At 50.8% G+C, this 25,929-nt stretch overlaps 2 protein-coding genes across 5 annotated transcripts in view; one reads left to right on the top strand and one right to left on the bottom strand.

Annotated features, from left to right (window-relative positions):
- Positions 1–5,460, top strand: TAGLN (transgelin). Of its 2 annotated transcripts, none has more exons than XM_012470433.3 (5): positions 1–532; positions 3,668–3,859; positions 3,965–4,142; positions 4,442–4,544; positions 4,880–5,460. In XM_012470433.3, the coding sequence occupies exons 2-5, from the start codon at positions 3,680–3,682 to the stop codon at positions 5,022–5,024; spliced, it is 606 nt and encodes a 201-aa protein (XP_012325856.1). In that variant the 5' UTR covers positions 1–532; positions 3,668–3,679; the 3' UTR covers positions 5,025–5,460. The 2 variants fall into 2 exon arrangements, with proteins under 2 accessions (XP_012325856.1, XP_012325855.1); XM_012470432.3 differs by having other exon boundaries at positions 31–138.
- PCSK7 (proprotein convertase subtilisin/kexin type 7) overlaps positions 5,179–25,929 on the bottom strand; it is a 25,917-nt gene continuing 5,166 nt past the window's right edge. The window contains exons 6-17 of one of the 3 annotated variants that reach the window (XM_012470431.2): positions 25,271–25,361; positions 24,053–24,107; positions 23,462–23,600; positions 22,585–22,685; positions 18,705–18,872; positions 18,179–18,286; positions 17,590–17,692; positions 9,556–9,712; positions 8,633–8,727; positions 7,719–7,812; positions 7,335–7,452; positions 5,179–7,030 (exon numbers count right to left, since the gene is read on the bottom strand). In XM_012470431.2, coding sequence (XP_012325854.2) covers positions 6,671–7,030; positions 7,335–7,452; positions 7,719–7,812; positions 8,633–8,727; positions 9,556–9,712; positions 17,590–17,692; positions 18,179–18,286; positions 18,705–18,872; positions 22,585–22,685; positions 23,462–23,600; positions 24,053–24,107; positions 25,271–25,361 — 1,589 coding nt within the window. In that variant the 3' untranslated portion in view covers positions 5,179–6,670. Of the gene's footprint in view, positions 7,031–7,334; positions 7,453–7,718; positions 7,813–8,316; positions 8,399–8,632; positions 8,728–9,555; positions 9,713–17,589; positions 17,693–18,178; positions 18,287–18,704; positions 18,873–22,584; positions 22,686–23,461; positions 23,601–24,052; positions 24,108–25,270; positions 25,362–25,929 lie in introns of those variants that run through there. The other 2 variants (XM_021671169.2, XM_064375451.1) reach the window with 2 other exon arrangements.

Genomic DNA, 25,929 nt, shown 5'->3' on the forward strand with positions numbered 1-25,929 from the left:
AAGGGGCGAGCCAGCGGCGCAGGCTGACATCACCACGGCGGCAGCCCTTTAAACCCCTCACCCAGCCAGCGCCCCGTCCTGTCTGTCCAAGCCCAGGCACAGGTCTTCATTCCTTCCCGCGAGCCCCGAGGAAGCCCTGTGAGTGCATTGGCTGGGGCTTGGAGGGAAGTCGGGCTGGAGCTGGACAGGAGCAGTGGGTGCATTTCAGGCAGGCTCTCCTGAGGTCGCAGGCGCCAGCTCCCTGGCTGGGGAAACTCACCCGCTCCGTCGGCATGGAGGCCCAAGCTCCAGGCGGGGTGGGCTGGACCGCTAGCGTCCCGGATTTCTCTCAGACTGGGCAGCCTCGGGCTCGTTGAAATGCCCAGGATGACTTGGCTGGTGCAGAGGAGTTGATGGTGGCAACCACCGGGGTCAGAGGGAGGCTCCCCATCTCAGCCAGCTGCATCCACAGGGTGTGCGCAAGGCTGCAGGCGCCCAGTGGTTAGGCCAGGGCTCTGCTGTCTGTCGCCCCTCTAGGAGGACCTCCAAAGAGGTGAGGAGTGTGCAAATGCACCTGTGTTGGAGCGTGGTGTCCCACTGGCGGGTCCCTAGGGCCTGAGCAGCAGGGATAGCCCTGAGGCAACGTGAAGGGCCACAGAACTCTTGTATCCCACGGTTTGGGGCGGCCTGTCCTGCCAACACACAGCCCCTTCCACTGTCTGAGAGTGGGAGTCCCCTCCACTGCAGCAGATGGGTGGGGGCAGGTACTGCCAAGGACGAGCTTCGGAGTGATGGGCGGGGCAGGCCTGGGACCCTTGGTTTTTCCCAAAGGGTGCTTCCCCTTCGAGTTTACTATTCCAAAGGTAGCAGTGAGGATGGCATGCGTTTATGTAGTCAGGCCACTCCTGTTTGTTCATGGAGTAGAGAGGAGCCACCCTCCTTTCCTCTCAGAGGTTCAGATGTGCTCACTCCTATTTGGGAAGTGAGAAGGGGTACAGCAGCCCTTCAGGGACCCCTGGTTCTGCTCGTGTTTCTAGGCTTCTGCTGGTAGGGGGTGCCACCTGCCTGTTTGCCCCTGGACTTTGTTCTTTCTCCACTGCCCACCTTCACCCACTGGCAGCTGGGGAGGGGCCCTGGCAGGAACCACAGGGCAGGAGGATCCAAGCCCATCCATGCTGTCCTGGGAGTGTCTTGAGATGCCCCTGGGTGGGCCGCCCCGGAGTCATCCTCCTCTCTCCCTCCCTAGTAGCTCGAAGGCGGGACTGGGGAGGCTTCATCAGAGGACTCTAAGGGATTTCTAGGGATTCTCCACTTTTAGACTCTGATCCAGGAAGAAGAAGGGGAAGGATGGTAGTACTGGGTGAGAGTGGGGGTGGTGTGTGCTTCATCCTCCCTCTGACTGAAATCCAAATCTTGTTTCTAGATCTGGGGGCTGCAGCGTTACGTACCTGTCACCCTCAGCCTTACCGCTTTGACCTGTTCAGTCTGTTCTGACCCTCCTGAGACTGGAAGCTGGGGGTAGGGGACACATTCTCCTTCCATCCTGTTCCTCAGGAGCCCAGCAAGGGTGCAGGCGGGGAAGGCAGGCATGAGGGCAGGTGGAGTGACGGTAGAAGCAGGGCCTGAGACAGAAGGTGGGTGCCTGTCTGGGATGGTGGTGCGAAGGCTGAGACAGAGTCTGGGGAGGATGGAGGCCAGGATGCAGGGCTACCGAAATCACCTGGTCCCAACTGACTTGGGGGTTTGGACCACAGTTCTTTGTGCAGGAGTCCTTGGGCGGTTGGGGAGCAGGGATGGGACACACAGGGTGAAGGGAGGGATTGGCTGTTTGTAGCTGAACAGCAGAACAGAGTACTCTGCCTTTGGGGTCTCTGGCATCACTGGCAGGGAGAGGGATGGCTGGGCCAGGAGCCCACCTCATCCCCAGTGCTCAGAGAACTGGGTTCTCAGAGGTGGTCCCGCCCCCACTCACACATAAGGAAACAGATGCAGGGAGGAGAGAGATGCCCAATGGCGGGAATTTCGATGAGTCCACGTGAACGTTGTTGTGCGCTCAGGGAATGATTGTGAGAAGGGGTGGAGGCTGGAGCAGGCAGCAGAGAACTGACATTTCGAGGTCAGTTTTTCACTCCTTGGTTAAGGGCAGGCTCTCTCCCTGGTCATTACCAGGAGCCTGGCTCTGAGCAGCAAAGAACTGACATTTCAAGGAGCTCTGCTAAGGGCCGGGCAGTATGTGGGGGAGTTCACAGACACCGTCCCATTTTCACAGCCCTCTGAGGTTGATAACATAACTCCCACTTCCCAGACAGGGACTCGAGTGCAGAAAGGCCGTCAGCCCTGGGAAAGGAAGGGCAGGGCATCAGGCTAGGCACCTGGCCTGGGACCGGTGGGGTGTGATGGTGTTCGCTCTGCTTCCCACAGGGTGGGATGCCGGTGGGGAGGCGTCTCACCAGAGAGGGAGCCAGGGGCGCATGCTCCTGCCTCCGTCCTCAGACCAGTGCGTCTCTCCTAACCTCTGACCTCTCTGAGGCCAAGGGATGGTTCACCTTCCTTTGGTACTTTTGGAATTCTCTTCAGACAAACACTGGAGAGAAGGCACAGCACCCTAGGGCGACATCAGTGGCCAGGTCAGGTTCCTGTTCCCAGCCACCCTCATCCGCCCAGGGACCTACCTGCCTGGCCTGCTCCTGCTGTCACCCCTCTCCATGAGTGGGACTCCTGAGCAGTGCCAGGCCTAGGCCCTCGGGGTGGTAGTTACTGGATGGGGCTGGGCTTCTCATTCTCTGGCAGGCAGACTCTTGGCTCTGGAACATCCCTGAGGGACTCTGACTTCTTGGTTGCTCAGGCTCCTCCAGTTGCGAGAGCCTAAGGGCATGAGGGGGCAGTCGATGGGTAGACCAGGTGTCTCATCTGGTTCCTCTGAGGATATGCGGCTTCTTTGCCAAGAGCTCTTGGGCTTTGGTGGCTTCCTAGCCTTTGCCTGGAATGGCAAGTTTTATTCTCTTCAGCTGCAGACCGGAAGCTGAGCTGACCTGGCAAAGAGCTGGAGTTCTGAAGTTCCAACTTCCAGGCCAGGGCCAGCTTCCGGGTGAGAGTGGGAAGTAATGATTCCTTGAGGCAGAGGCAGTAAACCCCTACACCTGAAGCTGGACAAACGCACTGGCTGGCTGTGGGGGCAATGTGGCTTCTGGAAGATCTCTCCAGTGGCTCTGTGACTGGTCTTGGCAAAGAATGTTCTAGACCAAGTGTTGTCAAACTACAACTCATAGGCCAAATCTAGCCTGCTGTCTGCTTTTGTAAATAAAGTTTTATTGGAACAGAGCCATGTTCATTTGTTACATATAGTTTATGGCTGCTTTCACACTGCAACAGCAGAGACCATATGGCCTACAAAGCCTACAATATGTTCTGTCTTGTCCTTTACAAAAACAGTTTACTGACCCCTGCTCTAGACCTCCAAAGATCCAGTATCCTATTTCCTGGTGTTCAAATTCAGAGAGGTGTCTGCACTAGGGGCTGAGCTTGGCCTGGATGGGCAGTGCTGTGGCAAGTGTCTAGGATGGCTGGGTACCCTGCACAGAGCTAGAAGGCTGCCTGGCACGGGTGAAAGCAGAGCTGCTCCCTGACCCTCTGCCCCTCTGCCCCTCTGCCCCTCTGCCCCTCCCTCCTCCACCCTGGCCTGCTGTAGCTCTCCCCAGACATGGCCAACAAGGGTCCTTCCTATGGCATGAGCCGCGAAGTGCAGTCCAAAATCGAGAAGAAATACGACGAGGAGCTGGAGGAGCGGCTGGTGGAGTGGATTATAGTGCAGTGTGGCCCTGATGTGGGCCGCCCAGACCGTGGGCGCCTGGGCTTCCAGGTCTGGCTGAAGAACGGCGTGGTGAGTGGCACCCTGGGATGGGGGGCTGGGGTGTACCACTCTGTGAGTACTGGGCCAAGCCCTGGGCTGAGCGCTAAGCTGCATCCTATGCCCTATGCCTGGCAGATTCTGAGCAAGCTGGTGAATAGCCTGTACCCTGATGGCTCCAAGCCAGTGAAAGTGCCTGAGAACCCACCCTCCATGGTCTTCAAGCAGATGGAGCAGGTGGCTCAGTTCCTGAAGGCAGCTGAGGACTATGGGGTCACTAAGACTGACATGTTCCAGACTGTTGACCTCTTTGAAGGTAGAGAGGAGGAAGGGGCTGGGGGAGGAGGAGGGCAGGAGGACAGAGTGCTGGGCAGGGAGAGGGAACGAACAGAATATGCCACAACTAGGGGTGTGCCCGCCGGTGCACAGCAGGGATGGGATATGCTGAGAATAACATGCCACGCTCACAGGGCCCACTGAGAGGCCTCCCTTGATTTGGGGACAACTCTTGCCTCTGGTTTGGCCATTTTTCTATGAGAGACGGAGGCCGGCCCTGGCTTGGAACCTTCTTTACACATTCCTGATGTTCGTCTCCTCTCCCCTTTCTTCTCACAGGCAAAGACATGGCAGCAGTGCAGAGGACCCTGATGGCTTTGGGCAGCTTGGCAGTGACCAAGAATGATGGGCACTACCGTGGAGATCCCAACTGGTTTATGAAGTATGTGGCCCCCAGAGAGCTTGGGTCTCTCTCTGCATGGGGTGGGAAGTGGTTCGTGCTAACGGGTTTTCGGGAAGGATTAGGGGAAGCAGAGAGCCAGGAAGGGATGAAGTGAGGGTCTGCGGTCGGGGAGTAACGGGTCCTTAATACTCCTTGACCCCTTCCTTTCCACCCTCCTGTGCTCAGTCTCCCTAGCCTATGAGGCAAGCTAGATTAGGGAAAAAAGGTGAAAAAGGAAGGCAATGAGATTGGGCTAGGATGTAACAGAGGGATCAGAAAATGGGTGGAAAACACACAGTTCTAGCAAGTTTTTATCCTGGTTCCTCCTCTTCTAGGAAAGCGCAGGAGCATAAGAGAGAATTCACAGAGAGCCAGCTGCAAGAGGGAAAGCATGTCATTGGCCTTCAGATGGGCAGCAACAGAGGGGCCTCCCAGGCCGGCATGACAGGCTACGGACGACCTCGGCAGATCATCAGTTAGAGGGGAGAGGGCCAGCCCTGAGCCCTGCCCTCTCCCAGCTCCTTGGCTGCAGCCATCCCGCTTAGCCTGCCTCACCCACACCCGTGTGGTACCTTCAGCCCTGGCCAAGCTTTGAGGCTCTGTCACTGAGCAATGGTAACTGCACATGGGCAGCTCCTTCCCCTTCCCCCAGCTCAACTTCTTATCCCAAAGCATCACTGCCCTGACCCCTCCCTCCCAGCTGCCCCCGCCACCCCTACTGTCTCACCCCTGAGCAAAGCAGGGGAGAAGTGGTCTGGGGGTAGCCTGGATGTGGGTCAAGGGGTCAAGTCCACTGTCCTTGGCAGCAAAAGCCCATTGAAGAAGAACCAGCCCAGCCTCCCCCATCTTTTCCTGGAATATTTTTGGGGTTGGAACTCAAAAAGGAAAAAAAAAATACATCAATCTTTTCTCAGGCCTGGCTAGCAGAGTTTGATTTGCCCTGGTCACTTGTGTTATGGTTCCAGATCTGAGCAGGGGACGGGCAGGCATCTTGGGCTTATGTGTGCTCCTGGCTGCCGTCCTCTGAAGGACCCTTCACATGCTAAGATTCCAGGAGGGTCAGATTCTTTCAGAGGAAACAGGCTGTGGAACAGGAGAGTGAATCTTGGGGACCGAAGGGAAAGAGGAGCCACTCAGCAGCCTGCAGTGGCTTTGGGGAGCAGAGGAAAGGAGAGCTCGCGAGTGGCACAATTGTTTGGAAGGTTTTTATTTTGGAAAAGCTGTGCAGAAAAAAATTCAAGAAAATGTTGCTGTGAAAAGAGAAAAACAAATCTTAAGCATTAAAAAAAATTCAAATCAACCAATAGCTCAGAAGAGGGGAGAAGGCCAAGATTGAGAGAAGAGTCACAGCCTGTCAGGCAGATAGCTGGCCTCTGGCGGGAAGGCCATTTCCCTGAGCACTTGCAGAGGAAGACAGAGTGGTGGCAGGACCAGAGTGGCAGTGGCTTCCAAGGCTGTCTCCTCCGACACGCACGTCTGCCACCTGCTCTGCAGTCCTGCCGCGGGATTCCCTAGTGAAGCAGCTCAGGCCCGGGGGAGATGTGTGTATCCCAGCTGTGCCAGCAGCATCGGACCAATCATGGAGGGGAGGAGGGGGGTGGTGAAAGAGCTAGGGGTTCATTCAAGGTTGGCTTCTGATCAGGCATCTTGGGAATGGATAATGGAGGCGGCCACTTTCAGGACAGACTCTTCCCAGGGGCCTGTTGTCCAGGGGCTCTTCCCAGCCTCTACCCCAAAGTCCTCTTCCCAAGTGACCTCAGTCATATTTCCATGGAGATGCGCTCCTGGCTATGGCAGGCACCTTCTCAACTCGTGTGGGTGGGGGGCCCCCATGCATGGGGGACCTAGAGAGAGAAAGATGGAGGCCTACCCAAAGGGGGCGCCAATCCCCTGTCCAAGACCTTCTCCCCAAATGCTCCAGTTTGGCTGCAGGAAGACCCTGTGGTTCTCACCAGACTTCTCTGGCACCAATCCTCTGCCATTTGTATCTTAAGAAGGCCCTCACCCTCTGAGTGGAGTCATAGGATGCTGTTTAGGCCTCAGATTCCAGATGTAAGCATCAGGTCTCCCCGGAGCTCCCTAATTTTGGGAAAGAAGAGCCTGTCCCACACTGTCAGGCCCTGAGGTCAGCAGATCTGCTCCTCCTTCCCGTGCAGTAGGTCTAGGTGCTGATGAGGGCAGTCCAAGGCGCTCTTGTTCTGGGACAGGCTCCAGTCCCCTTGCTCCAGCAGGTCTGGGGCAAGGAGGTCAGAAGTGGTGGGAGGGCCCCTGCTCTCTGTTTCTACTTCATCTGGATCCTTGCTGCTGCAAAGTGGCACTGATTCTAGCTCTGTCCCTTCCTCCTTGGCTTTCCGGCTTCGATGGGGCCAGTGGCAGGGTCCGCTCCTACAAGCTTGGTTGGAAGCCACATTCCTCTGGCTCAAATATACTTCCAGCATGTAGTAAACGGTCCAGAAGATGGTGAAACAGCCTATCAGCACCAGGGTCTGGGGCCAAGGCAAGCACCTACATGAGGCACTGTTTCCCGAGGCCTACAGCCTTTCTCAGCCCAGGACAATGAGCTCAGAAAGTCTTTTTCCTTCTAGGGACTGTCCTTTTCACCCCCTCCCCTGACAAGGCCTATTCTGTAAGAGTTAGGCTAGCAGGGTGGGAGCAATGCTATGAAACCACTGCTGGAACCCAGGTCTTCCCTGTCCTTCAGCCCCAGGCCACCCTGAGAAGCACACTACCAACTCCATCCCCACACAGGACAGTCCTGTCCACCTGCAACTTGAGTCTTGGCCCTAGTACCTTGAGGGTGTTGGGGGTGATGGTGTAACCATCTTCCTCAGGAATTTTCAGCCCAGGTGGGCAGGGCAGGACAAAGTCATCGTGCAGGTATTTTCCACTCATGGCACTTTCTAACAGCCTGCGGAGAACAAAAGGAGTGAGGATGCCCCGCTGACTGTGGTTCCTATACCATTTGCCCTCACCCACCTTCCCATCTTACAGCTGAAGACAGGGAAGCCCCACAGCAAAAAGGCGAGGCCCAGACTGTGAGTTCCCAGCCCGTGGCTCCATCTACCGGCTTGAGGCTGGAGCTGGGAAGCACAGCTGGGGTTCGGAGGGAGATGGGCTCCCTAGGCGGCCCTTCCCGAGAGTGGCCTTCCCTCTGACACATGCGGCTATACCCACCTTTGTCTGTCCCTGATGTCTACTGGACTCCACACAGAGCCATATAGGGTCAGCTGCCATTGCCGGAGGATGCCGACCTGGAATGACTCATCCCCTAGGGCAGCAAGGGGCAGCTCGTGAGCCACGCCCCTCTGTCAGCCATGCCAAACAGCAGAGGTCCTGCCCTCCCTGCCACCCAAAGGGGCTCAGGCCACATGGTCTGCTCTAGGAGTTGCCTCACTGTGTCCCACTGACCCTGAGTTCTGCAGAAGGGCCTCACTAGGTACCCTTAGGGATGGAGAGGGTTGAAAGGCTGTATTCCAAAGCAGAATCTTGCTTTTCTCTCCCATATTTTGAGGGTTCAGCTGGGATTCTGCTTGGAAAAAAAAGTCTCTCTACCAAATTAAAGAAAGGTTTTAAAACCACTGGTCTAGTGAATACCGAACTTGACTGGAGGTTGGGAGGATTGAGTTCAATTTCTAGTCTATACGCTGATACTAAAGATATTCAAAATTCATGGATATTGTGGCCTTCATTGATATGATGACCTTCCACAAATCACCTCAAAACTCTGGGCCAGTTTAAAAAAAAAAACGGTGAAAATGAGTCCTGCCCTTACCTGCCTACCAGGGCTGGCCGAAGGATGGTTATATGTGAAAGGACTTGAAATGTGGTTTCAACAAGGAATTTTTGTTGCTATCCTGAGGAAAAATGGATCGGTCACTCCTCTAGGGAATACGAGAGGTAGTATAAGCACAGTTTCAGATAGCAATGCCCATTTTATGGATGGGGCACACTTCTTGGCATCAACCCTCTTGGTCCAATGGCAACGCTATATGTGGCACACGGAAAACTTTCTGTGGGGACTCTGAGGTGCAGAGGGACAAGACAACAAGCAGGAAAGGCAGGGTGTGGCACAAGGGCAGGAGGCTCACCAACATCCCTGACAACAAGTCTGTAGGTCCCCCGGGCTCTCTCCCCCCAGCATCGCACAGTGGAGAAGGTCCAGTCATTGAAGCCGTTAGGATCCCTGGGGAAAGAAGACAGCAGAAACAGGTGGAAGGCGTGGGTCAGGGAGCTGGCCTTCCCCCAGCAACACTTTCTTACTGTAGTAGCCATGGAAACAACTAGGAAGGGTGCCACCAGGAGTTCTCAGATGTCCCTTGCCCCTGGGGTCTCATGGAAGGAGGAACTTGTGTCAACATGGTGTGTTGGAAAAAGCAAGCATGGAGCGCATAGGCTTGGAGTCCCGTGGATCTAGATTTATTCTTATTCTCTTGGGCACTTACTAGCTCCATGACTTTTTTCCTCATTTTTTTTTTTTTGAGACAGAGGCTCTGTTACCCAAGCTGGAATGCAGTGACATGATCACAACTCACTGCAGCCTTGACTTCCTGGGCTCAAGTGATCCTCCCACTTCAGTCTCCTGAGTAGCCGGGACTACAGGCATGTACCACCATACTTGGCTAAGCTTTGCATTCTTTTTTTATAGAGAGAGGGTCTCACTTTTTTGCTCATGATGGTCTTGAACTCCTGGCTTCAAGTGATTCTCCTGCCTTGGCCTCCTAAAGTGCTGGGATTATAGGTGTGAGCCACCATGCCCAACCAGTTTCCTCATTTGTAAAAGGAAGTTACAAAGTCTAATCTATGGGGTTCTTGTAAGGATTAGAGAACATGTATGTGAAGTGCAGGGCCTCACACTTGAAGAAGGCATGTGACGAAAGGCTTCCAGCTGCTGGAGACAGCCAGTGCCACAGTGGTTTAGGACAGGGCCAGGATCCACTTCTCCCGTTTCTTTTCCTTGGAAAGGCCTTGGCTGAAGCTTTAGAGAGCTCAGGCCTTGGGCGGGTGTACGTACGAGTCCATGCTGCGGGGGGTGCCGATGAGGGACATCATGCCACTGGGGCAGAACAGCTTCAGTTCCAAGCTGCCTCGCCGTGGGTGAGTGATGGAGACTGTCACTGCCACATGCTCCAGAGTCTTCAGTCCCGACATCTCTAGGTCCGTCCTGCTTACTGTGGAAAGTCAGGCTGGGCAGCTGGGAAACCAGCCCACAAACACTCCCTCACTTCACTCCCACGTACACAAAGACACACGCTCACTGAAGCCACAAACAAACATCTACGGCAACCCTAACTGGGACCTCTCCTATACTAGTAAATGGAATGGAGTTGCTGCTTTCAAGTTCACAATCTAGCTTAGAGTCTAAGCTAGGGAAGACAACACATACCCAAGACACAATATTAAGAACCCAGTAGAGCAACTTCAATCATTCATTCATCCAAAAAATTATTTACTGGATACCTCCCACATTTCAGGCACTGTACTAGATGCTGGGAATATAAAGATAAGATGGGCAGGGTCCCTGTCTTCTACCTGAAAGTGGAAAATGATATGGTATGAGAAATATATATAATTGATAAGGCAAGAGAAATAAGTCAGGTGGGTTTAGGCACACAGCAGTGAGACACAGTGAAGGAAATGAATACAGATTGGCAGAGAGGGTTGGTAGAGGGCATTCTAGGCAGTGGAAAAGGCATGAACAAAGATGAGTGAAAATGCACAGATCTCACTCAAGACAATACAAAATTAATTTTTTTAAAATGCTGGTGGATAAACTTCAAGGAAATTATGTGAGTGAAAAAAACAGTATCTCAAAAGAAGCATATAGCCAGGCGTGGTGGCATGCAGCTGTGGTCCCAGCATCCTGAGAGGGTGAGGTAGGAGGATGCTTGAGCCTGGGAGGTGGAGGTTGCAGTGAGCCATGCTCATGCCAGTGCACTCCAGCCTGGGCGACAGAACAAGACTCTGTCTCAAAGAAAAAAAAGAAAAGAAAAGAAAAAGAATGTGTAGTGCACAATTCCATTTATATGATGTTTGCTGAAATAACATACTTGCAGAGATGGATAACAGATAAATGGGTGCCAGGGGCCAGAGACGGGGAAGGGGATGGGTGTGGCCAGAATGAGGTAACACAAAGGAGTCTTGTGATAATGGAATGGTTCCAGATCTTGGTTGTGGTGGTAGTTATGCAAGGCTACATGTGATAAAACTGCATAAAGCTACACACACACACACACACACACACACACACAAATATTGAAAGCATGTATATCTGGTGAACTCTGAATAAGTTCTATGGATTGTATCAATTTCTTGGTTTTGATATTATACTATAATTGTGTGAAACATTAAGATTGGGAGAAGGATTGGGAGAAGGGTACATAGGACTTCCCTTGTACATTTCTTTGCAAACTCCTGTAAAATCTACAATTACTAAAACAAACAAACAAACAAAAACTCCTGAAGTGGAAGAGTCACTGGGGACTATTAAGAAATTAGGTTGCCAGGCCAGGTGGTTCACGCCTGTAATCCCAGCACTTTGGGAGGCCGAGGCGGGCAGATCATGAGGTCAGGAGTTCGAGACCAGCCAATATGGTGAAAACCCTGTCTCTACTAAAAAAACAAAAATCAGCTGGACGTGGTAGTACACGCCTGTAGCCCCAGCTATTTGGGAGGCTAAGGCAGAAGACTCACTTGAACCCAGGAGGCGGAGGTTGTAGTGAGCCGAGATCGGGCCACGGACTCCAGCCTGGGGGACAGAGTGAGACTCTATCTCAAAAAACAAAAAACAAAAAAACAAAACAAAACAGAAATTAGGTTGCAATGAGAACAATTCTTTTTAAAGCACCCTTTGTTCCATTAACTTATTCCAGGCCAGGCATGGTGGCTCACTCCTGTAATCCCAGCACTTTGGAAGGCTGAGGCAGGAGGACTGCTTCAGCCTGGGAGACATCGGCTCTACAAAAAATAAAAAATTAGCTGGGCATAGTAGTGAGCACCTGTGGTCCCAGCTACAGGTGCTTATAAGTTGGCTCTAGAGTGCTTATAACGAAAAAACAGTTCCCTATCCCATTCCTTACCACTTTTGCTATCTATTCCCCAGAAGCAAACATTTTTTATTGTTTTAAATTGTTTTCTTCTGGGATCTACTTTCATGTTTCTAAACAGTAAGTGTGTATGGATATTTCATGGCTTATCCATTTGAGACATTACGTATTGACTTTTGATTATGGCAGATGAGAACTGAACAAATCATGCCCATGTCCATGCCTTCTCCCCAATTATCTTCCCCACCACATTCACAAAATAAATAATAACAGTTTTTATTTTATTTTTTATTTTTTTAGACAGAGCCTTGCTTTGTCGCCAGGCTGGAATGCAGTGGCACAATCTCAGCTCACTGCAACCTCCACCTCCTGGGTTCAAGAGATTCTCCTGCCTCAGCCTCCCGAGTAACTGAGATTTCAGGCATGTACCACCACACCCAACTAACTTTTGTATTTTTAGTAGAGACAATGTTCCACCATGTTGGCCAGGGCTGGTCTCGAACTCCTGACCTCACCTCAAGTGAGGCTGGCCTGCCTCAGTCACCCAAAATGCTGGGATTACAGACATGAGCCACTGTGCCTGGCCTAAATCACAATTTTTAGTTAGATCAATATTTAGTTTACCTTACAATGACCTTATAAATATTAGATTTAATTTAGCCAAGCGTGTACAATGATCATGTTTAGTTTCCTGAACAATGCGTTGTTTTCCCTTCTGGAGTTAATAATTGCCCTGTTTTTCAGTTTACCTAAATTCATGTCCCTATCACTAATTCTTTCCAAACTTCACAAAAGAATCATATAACTTCTGTGAATACTACTTTTTAAATGAAAAAATAGGTCAGGGGCTCCCTCAATGTCATCTGCCCCTGGAGATTCTCTCTGGAGCCTCTGCCCCATCCCTATCTGCTGCATTGCTGTTGGGCTGGGACCCAGGCTTTCATTTCCTCTTCCTCTTCTCCCCTCCCTTCTTCTCTCCCTTTCTTCCCTTGCTTTCTTTCCTTTTCTTCTCTTGGTTTAGCCTTCACTGTAGAGAAGTACATCTTCTAGTAGTTTTCAGACAAGTGGAGCATGTACAAGAGCCCGAGTGTCTGAAAATATCCTTAGTCCACCTTCCCATGTGATTATTAGTTAGGGGGGGTATAGTTTTATTGATTGAAGATAATTTTCCTCAGAATTCTGGAGGCATTCAGAGGATTTTTTTTCCTAATGGCAAGTGATGCCTATTATCTTCAAAAGCTAGTTGGAAGCTGAACTGTAGGAGAAGCCTTTCACCTGGCAGGGTTCCCTAAAGTTAAGTGGACCAGGATCTGGCTGTTTCACTGGAGGAGCACCACATATCCGTGTCTCTAAATCTTTTCATGAGGAGCCATTCCATTTCTCCAGAAAGGACTCCTCTCATCTGGCTGCCGGTGCCTCGAGATGTAAGCCACTGGCTTGAGCGGAAGGGTCTTCTAAGTAGAGTCTTTGCCTCCCACTTTGTGCTATACCTGGGGCCCCGGCTCTGGAGAAAAACTTCCTAACTCTTGCTTGGATAAGGGAAGGCCCGGCCATCACCAGCCCTGGGAAGAGGCCAGGGATATAGAGGGATGGAAAACTCTTGAGTTTCAAGTTTGGGTCCTAGGGAATAGTGATGGCACTGACGTAAATGGGAAAATCTTAGAAAGCAAGCCAGCTTTTGAGAGGTGATAGTGAGATCTAAAATTCTGTATATGTTGAGTGTAATGTACTGGTGGAATATCAACAGCACACAATGGTTTAGGAATAGAAAGATGACAGAAAATATTTAAGGCATAGTTGGAGAAGAGTGTTGATATGGCAGAGAAGGGCCTTACAGGAGAGAAATGACATGTTACGGAACAGAATAGAATCCAAAAATGAAAAGAATCCCAAAACGAGTGCCTGTCTGCCTTCGCAGTGTACACAGTGGCATGCTACATCCATTTACTTCTTGGTGTGGATGGGGACTTGGGTGGCAGTGTGAATGACTACACTAGAACTCACTCTACCAGAATTAAATGAGCTAACACTTGGAACAGTGCTTGGCACATACAAAGTATCTTATTATTTGGCCTTTGGTAAATTGGGATGTTTTTCAACAGTCACTCTCTGTCCCAGAAGATGCCAGGGCTCTATTTGCCCATAACGTATGGAAGCTATGCTCTACTCTCAATCCTTTCCACTGGTGGAGGATCAGAATAAGAGATTTAGGTCGAGGACTCATTAGGTAGAGAGGTGGTAGCTAAGGTCATAAACATAGCTGCACGGTTGAGGAAGAAGATGTAGAGTGAGGAAAAAGTCAGGAAATGAGCCTTAGAAGACACTCACAGTTCAGGAGTACGAAACAAGTACCTCAGGCAGAGAGGGCAGAGGAGGACTGTGGAGCAAAGGAGGTCACAGAAGCTAGAGGAGGACAGAGGTTGCAACAAAGGCCTCATTAATAGGGTCAGAGCAACAAGAAGGTTAAAAAGGATGAACTCTGAACCAGCCCCTGAATCGGTAAGGAAAGGGGCACTATGAGTAAGAAAGCAAGTCTTCAGTGGCAGAGGGAGTGTGTGACAAAGGTGAGAAATTGCTTCAGTTCATTCATTTGCAAAGTTTCCTGGGTGGAGGTGGCAGGGACTTGCATTTGGAGGCAGAAAGGAAGAATCAGCAAAGAGGGAAATGTTGGGTTAAAGAGGGAAGACCTGGAGAGGGGAAGGAACAGGGCTCACTGCACAGGCAAAGGCTTAGCCAGTATCCTCAAGACTGCAAACAACAACAAAGGACAGGTGCAAGTGGGTGTTCAGGAACCTTCTAATCACAGACTCTCTTGTGGATAACACAATCCTCCAGAGCCCCACTCTCCCTCCTAACCTCAGGCAGAGATTTCAGACCAGCGTCAGATCTAAAAAACCCAAGGGTTTTTAGATCTCCCTCATAACCTCCCTCATACCCTCCCTCATAAACCTCTCCCTCATAACCTCCTGTCAGTGGGGAGAAATAAAAATCTGTCTTGCTCTTTTTTTTTTTTTTGAGACAGAATCTTGCTCTGTCACCCAGGCTGGAGTGCAATGGTGCGATCTTGGCTCACTGCAACCTCTACCTCCTGGGTTCAAGTGATTCTCCCTGCCTCAGCCTCCAAGTAGCTGGGATTACAGGCACCCACCACCATGCCCGGCTAATTTTTGTATTTTTAGTAGACGGGTTTCACCATGTTAGCCAGGCTGGTCTCAAACTCCTGACCTCAGGTAATCCACCTGCCTCGGCCTCCCAAAGTGCTGGGATTACCGGCGTGAGTCACTGCACCTGGCCCTTTCTTGCTCTTTAGCAGCATTTCTCAATATGGTAGCCCTTAGCCACACATGACTATCTAAATAAAAATGAATTATAATAAAATAAAATATAGCTTCTTAGTCATACTAGCCTTATTCTTATATTTAAGATGGAGTCTTGCTCTGTCATCCAGCCTATTATTATTATTGAGACAAAGTCTCACTCTGTCACCCAGATGGAGTGCAGTAGTGCAACCATGGCTCACTGCAGCCTTGGCATCCTGGGCTCAGGCAATCTTCCTGCTTCAGCCTCCCAGGAAACATGAACCACCACACCTGACTAATTTTATTTTTTGTAGAGATAGGGTCTCACTGTGTTGTTCAGGCTGGTCTTGGACTCATGAGCATAAGCAATGCTCCTGCCTCAGCTTCCCAAAGTGTTGGGATTACAGGTGTAAGCCACCATGTCCAGCCAACTGGTCATGTTGTAAATGTTCAATAGACTCAGATGGCAAGTGACCACTGAACTGAGCAGCATGGACATAGAACAGTTCCATCATTGCAGAAAATTCTTTGGGACAATGCTATTCTAGAGTCTTAGAGGTATTTCGCCTCCTCCTCTATCTTAGGGATGTTCAGCTCCCTCTGCTTTATAAAAAGTTCACTTTCCAGCCCCCAGACACTGAATCAACCAGGTCCTGGTAGAAAACAACCATAACTTGGCTGTAGAAGGGCTTTCTTGACTGCCTGGGACTTTTTTTTTTTTACATGGAGTTTCACTCTTCTTGCTCAGGCTGGAGTGCAATGGTGCGATCTCGGCTCACTGCAACCTCCGCCTCCCAGGTTCAAGTGATTCTCCTGCCTCAGCCTCCCAAGTAGCTGGGATTAGAGGTGCCTGCCACTGCATCTGGCTAATTTTGTATTTTTAGTAGAGACAGGGTTTCACCATGTTGGTCAGACTGATCTTGCACTCCTGACCTCAGGTGATCCACCCACCTTAGTCTCCCAAAGTATTGAGATTACAGGCATGAGCCACAGCACCCAGCTCAACTCTCATTTTAACTGGATTTATTTCCTTCAACCTCCAAGCAAGCTCCCAAGCTTATCCCTTCTGTTTTGTCTGCTCAGAGGAAAATATTGGAGGAGATGACAACTTCACTGGCTCTGAAAAGCCAACAAAGCAGTACTTTGCAAAAAGTAGTGAATAACTCTGCATGTCAAAATTACTCAGGGAAAAAAAAAACTCCCCCAAGGAGCTGGGGGTAGGAAAAACTCTGGTAGAACTTTTGCTTGGTGCCCTTCCAACAGATAAAGGGCTCCATTAGCCAACCTTCCTGAACCTTTCCCTCCCTTCTCTCAATCCTGCTTTCTCCACTAGACCACCTCCCACTCTTCTCCACCCAGACAATTTATCTTTCTTTCTCTTACTTTTTAGTGACAAGCAAGCAGTTGCCAGATGTCTCAATGCCTAGGGTAGACATTCTGCAGCAATGTCCCCTGGTCAGCAGGAAGCAGAAGATGATGAAGCTGGGGAGAACACTATTTTCTTTTAAGTCAATGCCCTCATTTGACAGATGCAACAGGAAATAGCCCTGTATAGAAGGTAAAGTTGAAGGCACACTATCTCTAAGACATGCAAGTGCAAAGCCAGGGGGTTCCAAATGAACTGCATTCCTGGAAACGTTTCTAAACTTCTCTGACTTGGCTAACGCTTTATGCCCTTTCCAAGATAACATTCCTTTTACGGGAAATGCAATGACTGGCCCAGGGGTTTCATTCCACATTGAGGGAAATTTGGGCAAGTGCTGGACGTGGTTAGGAGAGAGACAACTCAACTGTTCTCAGTGAAACCTCTACCCGAGGGAAGCTACCCCCCAACCTCCCTTCTAAGCAACCTTCTCTTGCCATTCCTTCTCCTGCCATGGCTCTGGATTGATCACTTTCTAGGAGGATAGAAAAAGTGAAGACAGCTCTGGTTTGGGCACTAAGCTTTGCAAAAAGTAGTGAATAACTCTGCATGTCAAAATGACTCAAGGAAAAAGAATCCCCCAAGGAGCTGGGGGTAGGGAAAATGCTGTAAATGTGTACACAGGGCATCCTCTAGCACAAGCATCCTGATCCAGCTGCACTCTCCTCTGGGAAGGGTGTCCACCTCTGTGCTCAGCATAAAACCAGGTCGCTGGCTTGGAGGACAGACCCTTTTCAGACAATCCTGGTTCATGCTGGGTACCATGGAGGTGGGAGAAGAGAACAGGTCACTGAAGCCCAGGAAACTTCTACAAATCCTCTGTCCACCCTAGCAGACAGCATCTGACTCTATTAGATATACCTGATGATCAAAAGAAGAAATGCCTAACTCCTTTCCTTCATCCAGACACCAAAGGGCTGACCAGAGTTCTCTGGCAAGGTCTTAGCTTGGAAGTCACCAGAGCTTCTCTGAGCTCTCGCCTGCTCCCGCCTCACCTCCTCAAGCCCCAGTCCCACGCCTCCCACCCGCCTTCCTCCTCAGTTGCTCTCTGCTCCTCTTCACTCCTAGGAACCCAGGAGAAAGGTCTTGTTTAAGCAGCCAGGGCAGCCAACTCAGAAGCAGTAACATGTCCTAAAATGGTCAAAGAAAACTCCACAGGTTTGGCTGGAGCTCAGCTCCGAAAGCGGGTAGAATCTGGCAGGGAGCACGAGTTTAACTTCCTTGTCACCCCGCCCCAAACCTCAGGACTAAGATTAACCCCCTTTGTGCTGATTACTTACCATTCCACAGGACCTCCAGGGAACGGGGGGACTGCGGAATTGCCTTGTTCTCTTTTAACACAGGACTGACGTAGGATGCTAAGTAAGGGACAGATGTCCAGATCTATGAAAGGAAAGGAGGGGATGAAAAATCAACAAACAAGAGTGATCACACCCACGTTCTCACACACACACCCTTGTCAACATGATCTTGAAGGTTTAGCTGACTTTATTTTTCCACTCCTTATCACCTTCTTTCAGCCCTAGGCTCCTGCTTGCTCACTGGAATGTTCCTTACAGCCCCCAGTTAAGGAACCAGAAGAAACGGCTGTGTCCAGGGTGGAGGAGGGGAACCAGAGCATCCTGAGTCCCACATATACTCAGGTCTCATTTACGCTATTAGTAATTTGGAAACTTCAGTGACCGCATTGAGCCTGCTTTCTCATTTGTAAAATGGATATCAGCTGGGATGAAGGTTGAAGTGATTAAATAAACGAACTGAACGAACATTTACTAGGCACCTACAATATCCCAGGCAACATTTTAGGCATTCAGCCCCGTCTCTCGGTCACTCCACACAGGGTACCCTGCCCTGCTAACACCTGTTCACCTTGGCTGCATTCACAAGTCTCCAAGCGTTGAGCAGTCCGAAACCATGCTGGTGGCTATGGCTGAAGCCTGCCTCGTTGGTGACCCACTCTGCACGGTGATCCTCGTACTGAAAGGACAGAGGTCCTGGTTAGTCTCTTGCATTGCCAACATAGTCTCAACGACCTAACTCTGGTTTCCCTGCTTGCCCTGCTGACTGATCCAGTCCATGCTCTCCCACTGTGGCTACTGGGAATGGATTCCCCAAGGGAAGCTGGGACAAAAAGGCAAAGCCCATGATGTCATCACCCCAGTGGCTTGCTTCTCGAGAGGGAGCCACGAGGCACAGCCAGAACTATCCTTTGCAAATAAAATGAGTTTAGGTCTGTGGTCTTTGTAGGGTCCCCACACCTACTCTTTACATATGCAACTCTGAAAGGGACTCTGAAAGAGACTTGGTATCTAACATTTGGGACATTGAGACTCTAAAGCCACCTGATACCCGAACTCTGGAGCAGGCTGGGCCAGGGCACTTGCTGGTATCTCACCTGGGTGGCTGTGAAGACAATTATGTGCTGGACATCACGCCACGTGAGGCAGGGCCGCACCTGCAGCATTAAGGCTATCATGCCAGCTGCCAGAGGCGCTGCAGCTGAGGTCCCTGTGTGGCCCTCAGTGCAGCCAGTGCCCTTCTGAAGGTCCCAGTCAGTTGTCACCTGGAAGTAGAATGGGAGATGGAAGTGGGTTAGAAACTGAGTTCAAGCTGGGAACAGTGGTGTGCACCTATAGTCCCAGCTACTTAGGAGGCTCAGGGAGGAGGATTGCTTGAGCACAGGAGTTCAAGGTTACAGTGAGCTATGACTGTGTCACTGCACTCCAGCCTAGGTGACAGAGAACCCATCTTTAAAAAATAAAGAATAGCTCACACCTGTAATTCCAGCACTTTGGGAGGCTGAGGCGGGCAGTCATGAGGTCAGGAGATCGAGACCATCCTGGCCAACATGGTGAAACTCCGTCTCTACTAAAAATACAAAAATTAGCTGGGCATGGTTGTGCATGCCTGTAATCCCAGCTACTTGGGAGGCTGAGGCAGGCGAATCACTTGAACCAGAGAGTGGGAGGTTATAATGAGCTGAGATCGAGCCATTGCACTCCAGCCTGGAGACAGAGTGAGGCTCTGTCTCAAATAATAATAATTTTTTTTAAAAAGAAACTAGAGACTGAGTTCAAAGTTGTTATGGGGGAAAGGCACAGGGATGGTCGTCAGAGCAAGTCTCTCAGGTGGATCCTTCCTTTGTTAGAGCTGAATCTTTGACCAGAGAGGGACCCACTAGCAGGGCAAGGCAAAGGAAATCCTTATCTTCCTGGCCTCCTAGCAGAATGTCTGGAGAACAGAGACAAAGATAATAAAAGTCACTTCTGAGGGGTATGGCTGTTGGGAAAAGGAGTTAGAGATGGGAAAGGGCTCCCATCCAGTGCAGATAAGGGTTTCCCAACTTTTTTTCTTTTTTCTTGAGATAGGGTATCCCTTTGTCACCCAGGCTAGAGTGCAGTGGTAAGATCATAGCTCAATGCAGCCTCGAACTCCTGGGTTCCAGCAATCCTCCTGCTTCAGTTTCCCATGTAGCTGGGACTACGGGTGTATACTGCTGCACCCACTAATATTTTTATTTTTCGTAGAGACAATATCTTGCTATGTTGCCCAGGCTGTTCTTGAACTCTTGTCCTCAAGCGATCTTCCTGCCTTGGCGTCCCAAAGTACTGGGATTACAGGCATGAGCCACCATGGGGGGGCCTCCTGATTTTTACTCCTAATATTCTTGCTACCATTCCTAAATTCTCTATTCCAGCCCCCAACTCCAAACCCTTCAATCCCCACAACCAAGCTAGACAGAGGAAGTGGCCACGGGAGCTACTGGGCCCAGTTGGAGCTGGGACAACAGTGACGGCACCATTCAAGGAAATCCAATTTGGCAGCTCCGTGACAGGGGCTGGAATGATGTTGGGGCGAACACAGGGAGTGTGTTCCCAGCAAGAGAGGGCTGTGTCTTTGCCCACCCCCGAGCACTGCATGGACTCAGTGTCTATAAGGCCTGCCTGTCCAGCTCTGCAGCTCTCAACAGGACAAGCTGCCTCACTGCTCTGGGCCGGGTGCCCTGAACCCCCTTCTCTCCATGTGGCTCTGAGGTTAGGGGTGAGAATGGGGCACGGGGAGGCAATGTCTGCCTGGCATCAAGCTCTTTTTGGGCTCTTGTCAACCTTGGAGCCTGAGGGTTTAGCTGAGGAGGGCCCTGCCTAAATCTGCTCCACTCTATGGCACTTGGATCGTTGGCCCACGGTATCAGTGCTAAGACCAGAAAATTTCCTTCTTCCAAACTTCTCATCTGGGTCAGATACCAGTCTGCCGAATTCTGCCAAGAGCTGCCCTTTCTCCACTGTACTCACTGCTTCCCTCCCAGCTGTTATAGCAGCTGCCAGGAGATGTAATTTTCACCCAGACATGGTACAGTCCCAGAAAAAAAGGCAAAAACACTCTCCAAGTGGTAGTCTCAATGAAGAGTGGGAAGCCTGGTTTATGCAAGGCAGCGGATTGATTTTTTTTCCTGTTAAGGAAACAGCCTCGCAGTGATAGTCTGAAGTGCAGCTGTGAAGCCCATGAACTTGCCTGTAGTGGCAGGAGCCGCAGGCAGACATTGAAAAGTCCAGAGAAGCTTCATTTCCCCAGGGAGCCAAATGGTGGGAAGTGTATGCCCCCAGCCTCTGCCCTCAGAAAGACAGCTCCACCCAGCTGCCCTGGTCATTGACTAGAAACTGGCAACAGGAGGTTTCCATGGCAAAGACATTCCAAAGATGGGAACTCTGCTAAACACACTCTCTTTTCATTTCTGGGCAAATTACAGTTCAGATGGAAGAAGGTGGCAAGGGTGAGAAGACGAGGTGAGTTAAGAAGAGAAATTATGTTGTAGAACCTTCTTAGGTCCCTAGCCTGGGCAAGGTGAGCTGGGTTCCCTAGAGTTCTGCTAGAGGGTAGAATGTAGCATGCGCCTGTTCTTCCTAACCCAGCCTGGCCTGCGGTGGGTGCCTTCCGTGCACAAAGCCCAGCCTCTCTTGCCTGTCTACTTTATCCACTCCCTTTTCTCTTCTCCCTGGGTCTGGGGGAAGGGGGTAGTAGGGGTCAACCGGCACAGAGCCTTGGAACATTGTGTTGACCAGAAGTCATTTATTGGCATAACAAAATTTCAGTTTTGGAAAATAAATTTGACCCAGCAGGAAGACAAAGCAGCCTAATTCCCAATGGCCCCCGAGAGACCTCCCGACTCAGCCACTGTAGAAATCTGACACCACTTGGCTCCAGCCCAGCTCCTGCCTAGAGCCTCCAATGCCCACATTACATGGCTATGGGCAACAGGGACAGGCAGGGAGATCAAGGAGGATGGTCTAGAGGCCTGGCTTAAATCTACTGGGATGGCACTAAGCCCAGCTGGGTGTAGGCAATTGCCTCTGAATTCTTTAAATGGGTTCTACGGGTTAGAGAAGCCCTGTGCCCTTGCTCCACTCTCATTTGCTATGGCTCCAATTATAGCTCCAGGCAAAGAGCTCTCTCTGGTGTTGACATGACACATTCCCCAACTCCTCTTCCACCCATGCCATAAAAACCACCACCAGACTAGCTTTACTCCTGAGGATGCACATGACCAGAACCCACAGTATTTACCTAAGGGCTGAAGGGCAATGGAATGATGAGGTTTTGTAAGGCCACAGAAATTAGCAAAAGTCCGAATTTTACCAAAGGAAGACATTTCAAAGAAGTTGTCTGTGCATTTCCTTGAGTGTGAAAAAGTTGTTTAATACATGTGATACTTAGTTTCTTTCTTTTTTTTTTTTTGAGAAGGAGTCTTGTTCTGTAGCTCAGGCTGGAGTGCAGTGGCACAATCTTGGCTCACTGTAACCTCTGCCTCCCAGTTTCAAACAATTCTGTCTCAGCCTCCCAAGTATCTGGGATAACAGGTGCCTGCCACCACGCCAGGCTAACTTTTGTATTTTTAGTAGAGATGGGGTTTCACCATATTGGCCAGGCTAGTCTTGAACTCCTGACTTCAAGTGATCCACCTGCCTTGGCCTCCCAAAGTGCTGGGATTACAGTAGTGAGCCACTGTGTCTGGCCCCATGTGACACTTAGTTTCTATAACAATATGTATATTTGTCCTAAGTCCAAATTTCTAAGATAAAAGCATTCCCATGATTCATTTAGAGTCCCCGGGTCTGCTCCTCCAAGGGTGGCATGCCTTAAGAGATCCATCTCTGCGGGGGAAGAGGAGCCTGAGTGTTGGGACAAGGAAGCAGGGAACCGTGAGAAGTGCTGTGATGCCCAAGACGTGGAGTCTTGTGGGAAAGGGGCAGGGCATGGAGGGCCCAGGAAGCACTCACAATGCTCCGAAGCATCTTGTCCCCACCACTGAAGGTGACTGCCAGCATGGAGGCACATTCTTCTGCATAGAAAGGCATGTGTCCCTCCTCATCCACAGCTCCTGGGGACAGAGGAAGGAAATGAGAGCTGAGAGGAAGAGGGGGTCCTGTGGCAGGGGCTTGCTAATGTCAGTTATCTTGCAGTTATCATCCTGGGGGGCTGTCCTGAGTTTGAAACATGATCTGAGTGGCCCAAGTCGATTGTCTTCTGAACAGGCACTCTCAAGTGGCAGAGGCATTCTGTGCCCTAATATCATTCTTTCAATAGGCTCCGGGGTACAACTGGCAGCCTTCTACCTTCATACCCACTTATTCATTCACATGTTCACTTTTTTCAATGTTCATTACCTATCTATCTACTGTGGGTCACACACTGTGCAGGCATCAGGGCCATATGGAAAAGGCCACAGTCCTGGTCTCAAGGAGCCTATAGTCAGGTAAGTAAATAAACGCAGTTGGGGTGGCAAGTGCTAACTGGGAGCACAGGCAAAGGGCACTTAATTTAGGCCCGTGGAGAGTCAGAGGAGGCTTCCAGCAGGTGGCAGCCGGCCCACAGAAAGAGGCCAGAGCAGAGGCCTAACCAGCTGTGGTGGGGTGGAGGCAGCTGGGTGATCCCCGGATGACGGCCTGAAGGTGTTCCCAGGGTATGTTGATATCTAAGGAAGTCCCAAGGTCCTCTGCAAGCAGGGGCTCGTCCTATCTGAGCCCAAAGAGATTATTGTGCTCACACATTTAGACACACAGAAGCTGGGACAAGACCCGCGACACCCTCACCATTTGGTGACACACACACACATATACACACGCACGCGCGAGCATGGAGCCGTTCAGTGACTACCTATGGTGACTGTGTAGATAGAGTTGGCGTAGCCATCGTAGTTGCAGTTGTCGTTGTGTTGGCCCCCATTGCCACTGGCTACCACAAAGATACTCCCAAAGCCCTGGCGACCAGCAATCACCCCATGTTGCAAGGCAGCCTGAGAAGCCAAAACATCAGGGTATCAGTTGAGGAACCCATAGACAGACCTCCGCCTACCACATCAGTCACCCTCTCCAACCCTTCTAAAAACAGAAGGAAAAAGTTCAAAGGGCACTGGGCAGGGGGGAAGGACTGGAAGATGGACCCAGAATGTGGGGGAGCTGTGAGTTGGATGGTGACTGATGGACGCACTCCGCTTATTGGACAGGGTGGGGCCAGGCATGGGAGCTGAGGACAAGATGCAAGGGAAACAGTCTCAAAGCACGGTTCCATTTCCCTCTCTAGGAACCAATGACCCCCCTGCCTCCTGCCCCCACGTTAGGTGTACTCTTCCTGAAAGGAGACTGCGCATGGGGGTGGAGTGGGAACACAGGTCAACTTGCAGCAGTTCCTCTAGGACTGAATGAAGAGGGCGTCCCGTCTCCTAGAGTCTTTGTGTAGGCCAGTTACCTTTCCAAGCTGATGGGGGCCATCCACTGTCTTCCCATCATCATCTGGTCCCCAGCTGTTGAGAAATAAATACCTAGAGGGAACAGCCAAGCCAGGCTGTGGCTACCCACCCAGGGCCTCCCAGTCTTAGCTGGCTACCCTTGGACCTGCAGCTCTTAACTCTTCCCAAGAGTTCCACTTAAAGGCTCCCATGATTAAAAGGCACAGGGTTCAAAGGTCCATCCCCTCTCCAAAGTAGAAAACAAAAGTGTGCTAAGGCTCTTCTTTTCCTTGTCAATGTTCCCATAGCCCATAGTGGCAGAGAGGGACAGGGGTCACTCATCTCCTGACCTAGGGATCAGAGACTTGTAGGTTTTTTTTTTTGAGACAGAGTCTCACTCTGTCACTTAGGCTGGAGTGCAGTGGCATGATCTCGGCTCACTGCAACCTCCGCCTCCCGGGTTCAAGTGATTCTCCTGCCTCAACCTCCAGAGTAGCTTGGATTACATGCGCCTACCACCATACCCAGATAATTTTTGTATTTTTAGTAGAGATGGGATTTCACCATGTTGGTCAGGCTTGTCTTGAACTCCTGACCTCAAGCAATCCACCGCCTCAGCTTCCTAAAGTGCTGAGATTACAGGTGTGAGCCATAGCACCTGGCCCGACTCATAGGCTTGAAGGCAGAGCACCCAGGAACTTCTGTGGAAGTTCTCGGTTTTCAGGCTGAGGAGTTCTCTATTCTGTCTCTATCAGGAAGTGTACCCGGTGGATGATGTTATAGATTTAAGGGAGGTATGTTGGGGGAGGAACAGGTGCCATCAAAGCCATGGGGGCCCCCAATCCCACTTCCTTCTTGTCCAGCCCAGCACAGCCATGCCCTGAAGCTGCAGTACATTAAAGTAGGGTGGAGGACTGGTGTTGGGCATTCAGCTGGCCTGTGGTTGGAGAGGAAAGCCCACTTTCTTGCAGAGGCCTTAGAGCTTAGAAAAACAAATAAATGTGCACAGAACAGAGCTTCTCATGTGGGAACCTGATTACTGGGGTGACAGGGGCTTAAGGTTGAGAACCTAGTGACTGGGGATCTAGAGAAATGAAGGCAATGGACTCATTAGCTGAATCCAATGAAGAGACCCCTGCTCCGGCCTGCCTGAGTCAGCCCACTTGGTTGGGCTTTTGTTGGCATATTTGTCCCAGATGGTCCAGCCTCTTGCCCTCTCACCTGCAGCTCTGCCTCACCTGCAGCTGTAGATGTCATTGATCTGATAGTGCTTGTTGAACGCCACTGCCTCCATGCTGTCTGTGAGAGGTCCATCCAGTACCCGGATACCTAGGCAATGAAGGCCATAGCAGCTCCTCACTAACCCTGGTCGGCTAGCCAGGGAACTGGGAGGTGGGGAGCCATATGTGGGAGACTTATTCTCTACATGCTTTTTGTATATTTTGCTTTTTTTTTGAGACAGAGTCTCACTTTACCACCTAGGCTGGAGTGCGACAGAGTGATCTTGGCTCACTGCAACCTTGGCCTCCCAGGTTCAAGCAATTCTCCTGTCTTAGCCTCCTGAGTAGCTGGGATTGCAGGTGCCCACCATGCCTGGCTAATTTTTGTATTTTTAGTAGAGACGGGGTTTCACCATGTTGACCAGGCTGGTCTCAAACTCCTGACCTCAGGTGATCTGCCCGCCTTGGCCTCCCAAAGTGCTGGGATTACAGGTGTGAGCCACCGTGCCCGGCCCATTTTGCATTTTTATATGTATTACTTGTCCCCTCAGCAAAAATATATACATATATACAGACACAGAGTCTTGCTCTGTCGCCCAGGCTGCAGTGCACTTTCAGACAAGGGACTTGGAGAGGTTACCGGCTACCCCCTGTAGTCTCATTTACAGAAGGCTACT

Source organism: Aotus nancymaae, unplaced genomic scaffold (assembly GCF_030222135.1).
Source record: "Aotus nancymaae isolate 86718 unplaced genomic scaffold, 86718_ANA_hifiasm-v0.15.2.pri h1tg000012l, whole genome shotgun sequence".
NCBI classification, from domain to species: Eukaryota; Metazoa; Chordata; class Mammalia; order Primates; family Aotidae; genus Aotus; species Aotus nancymaae.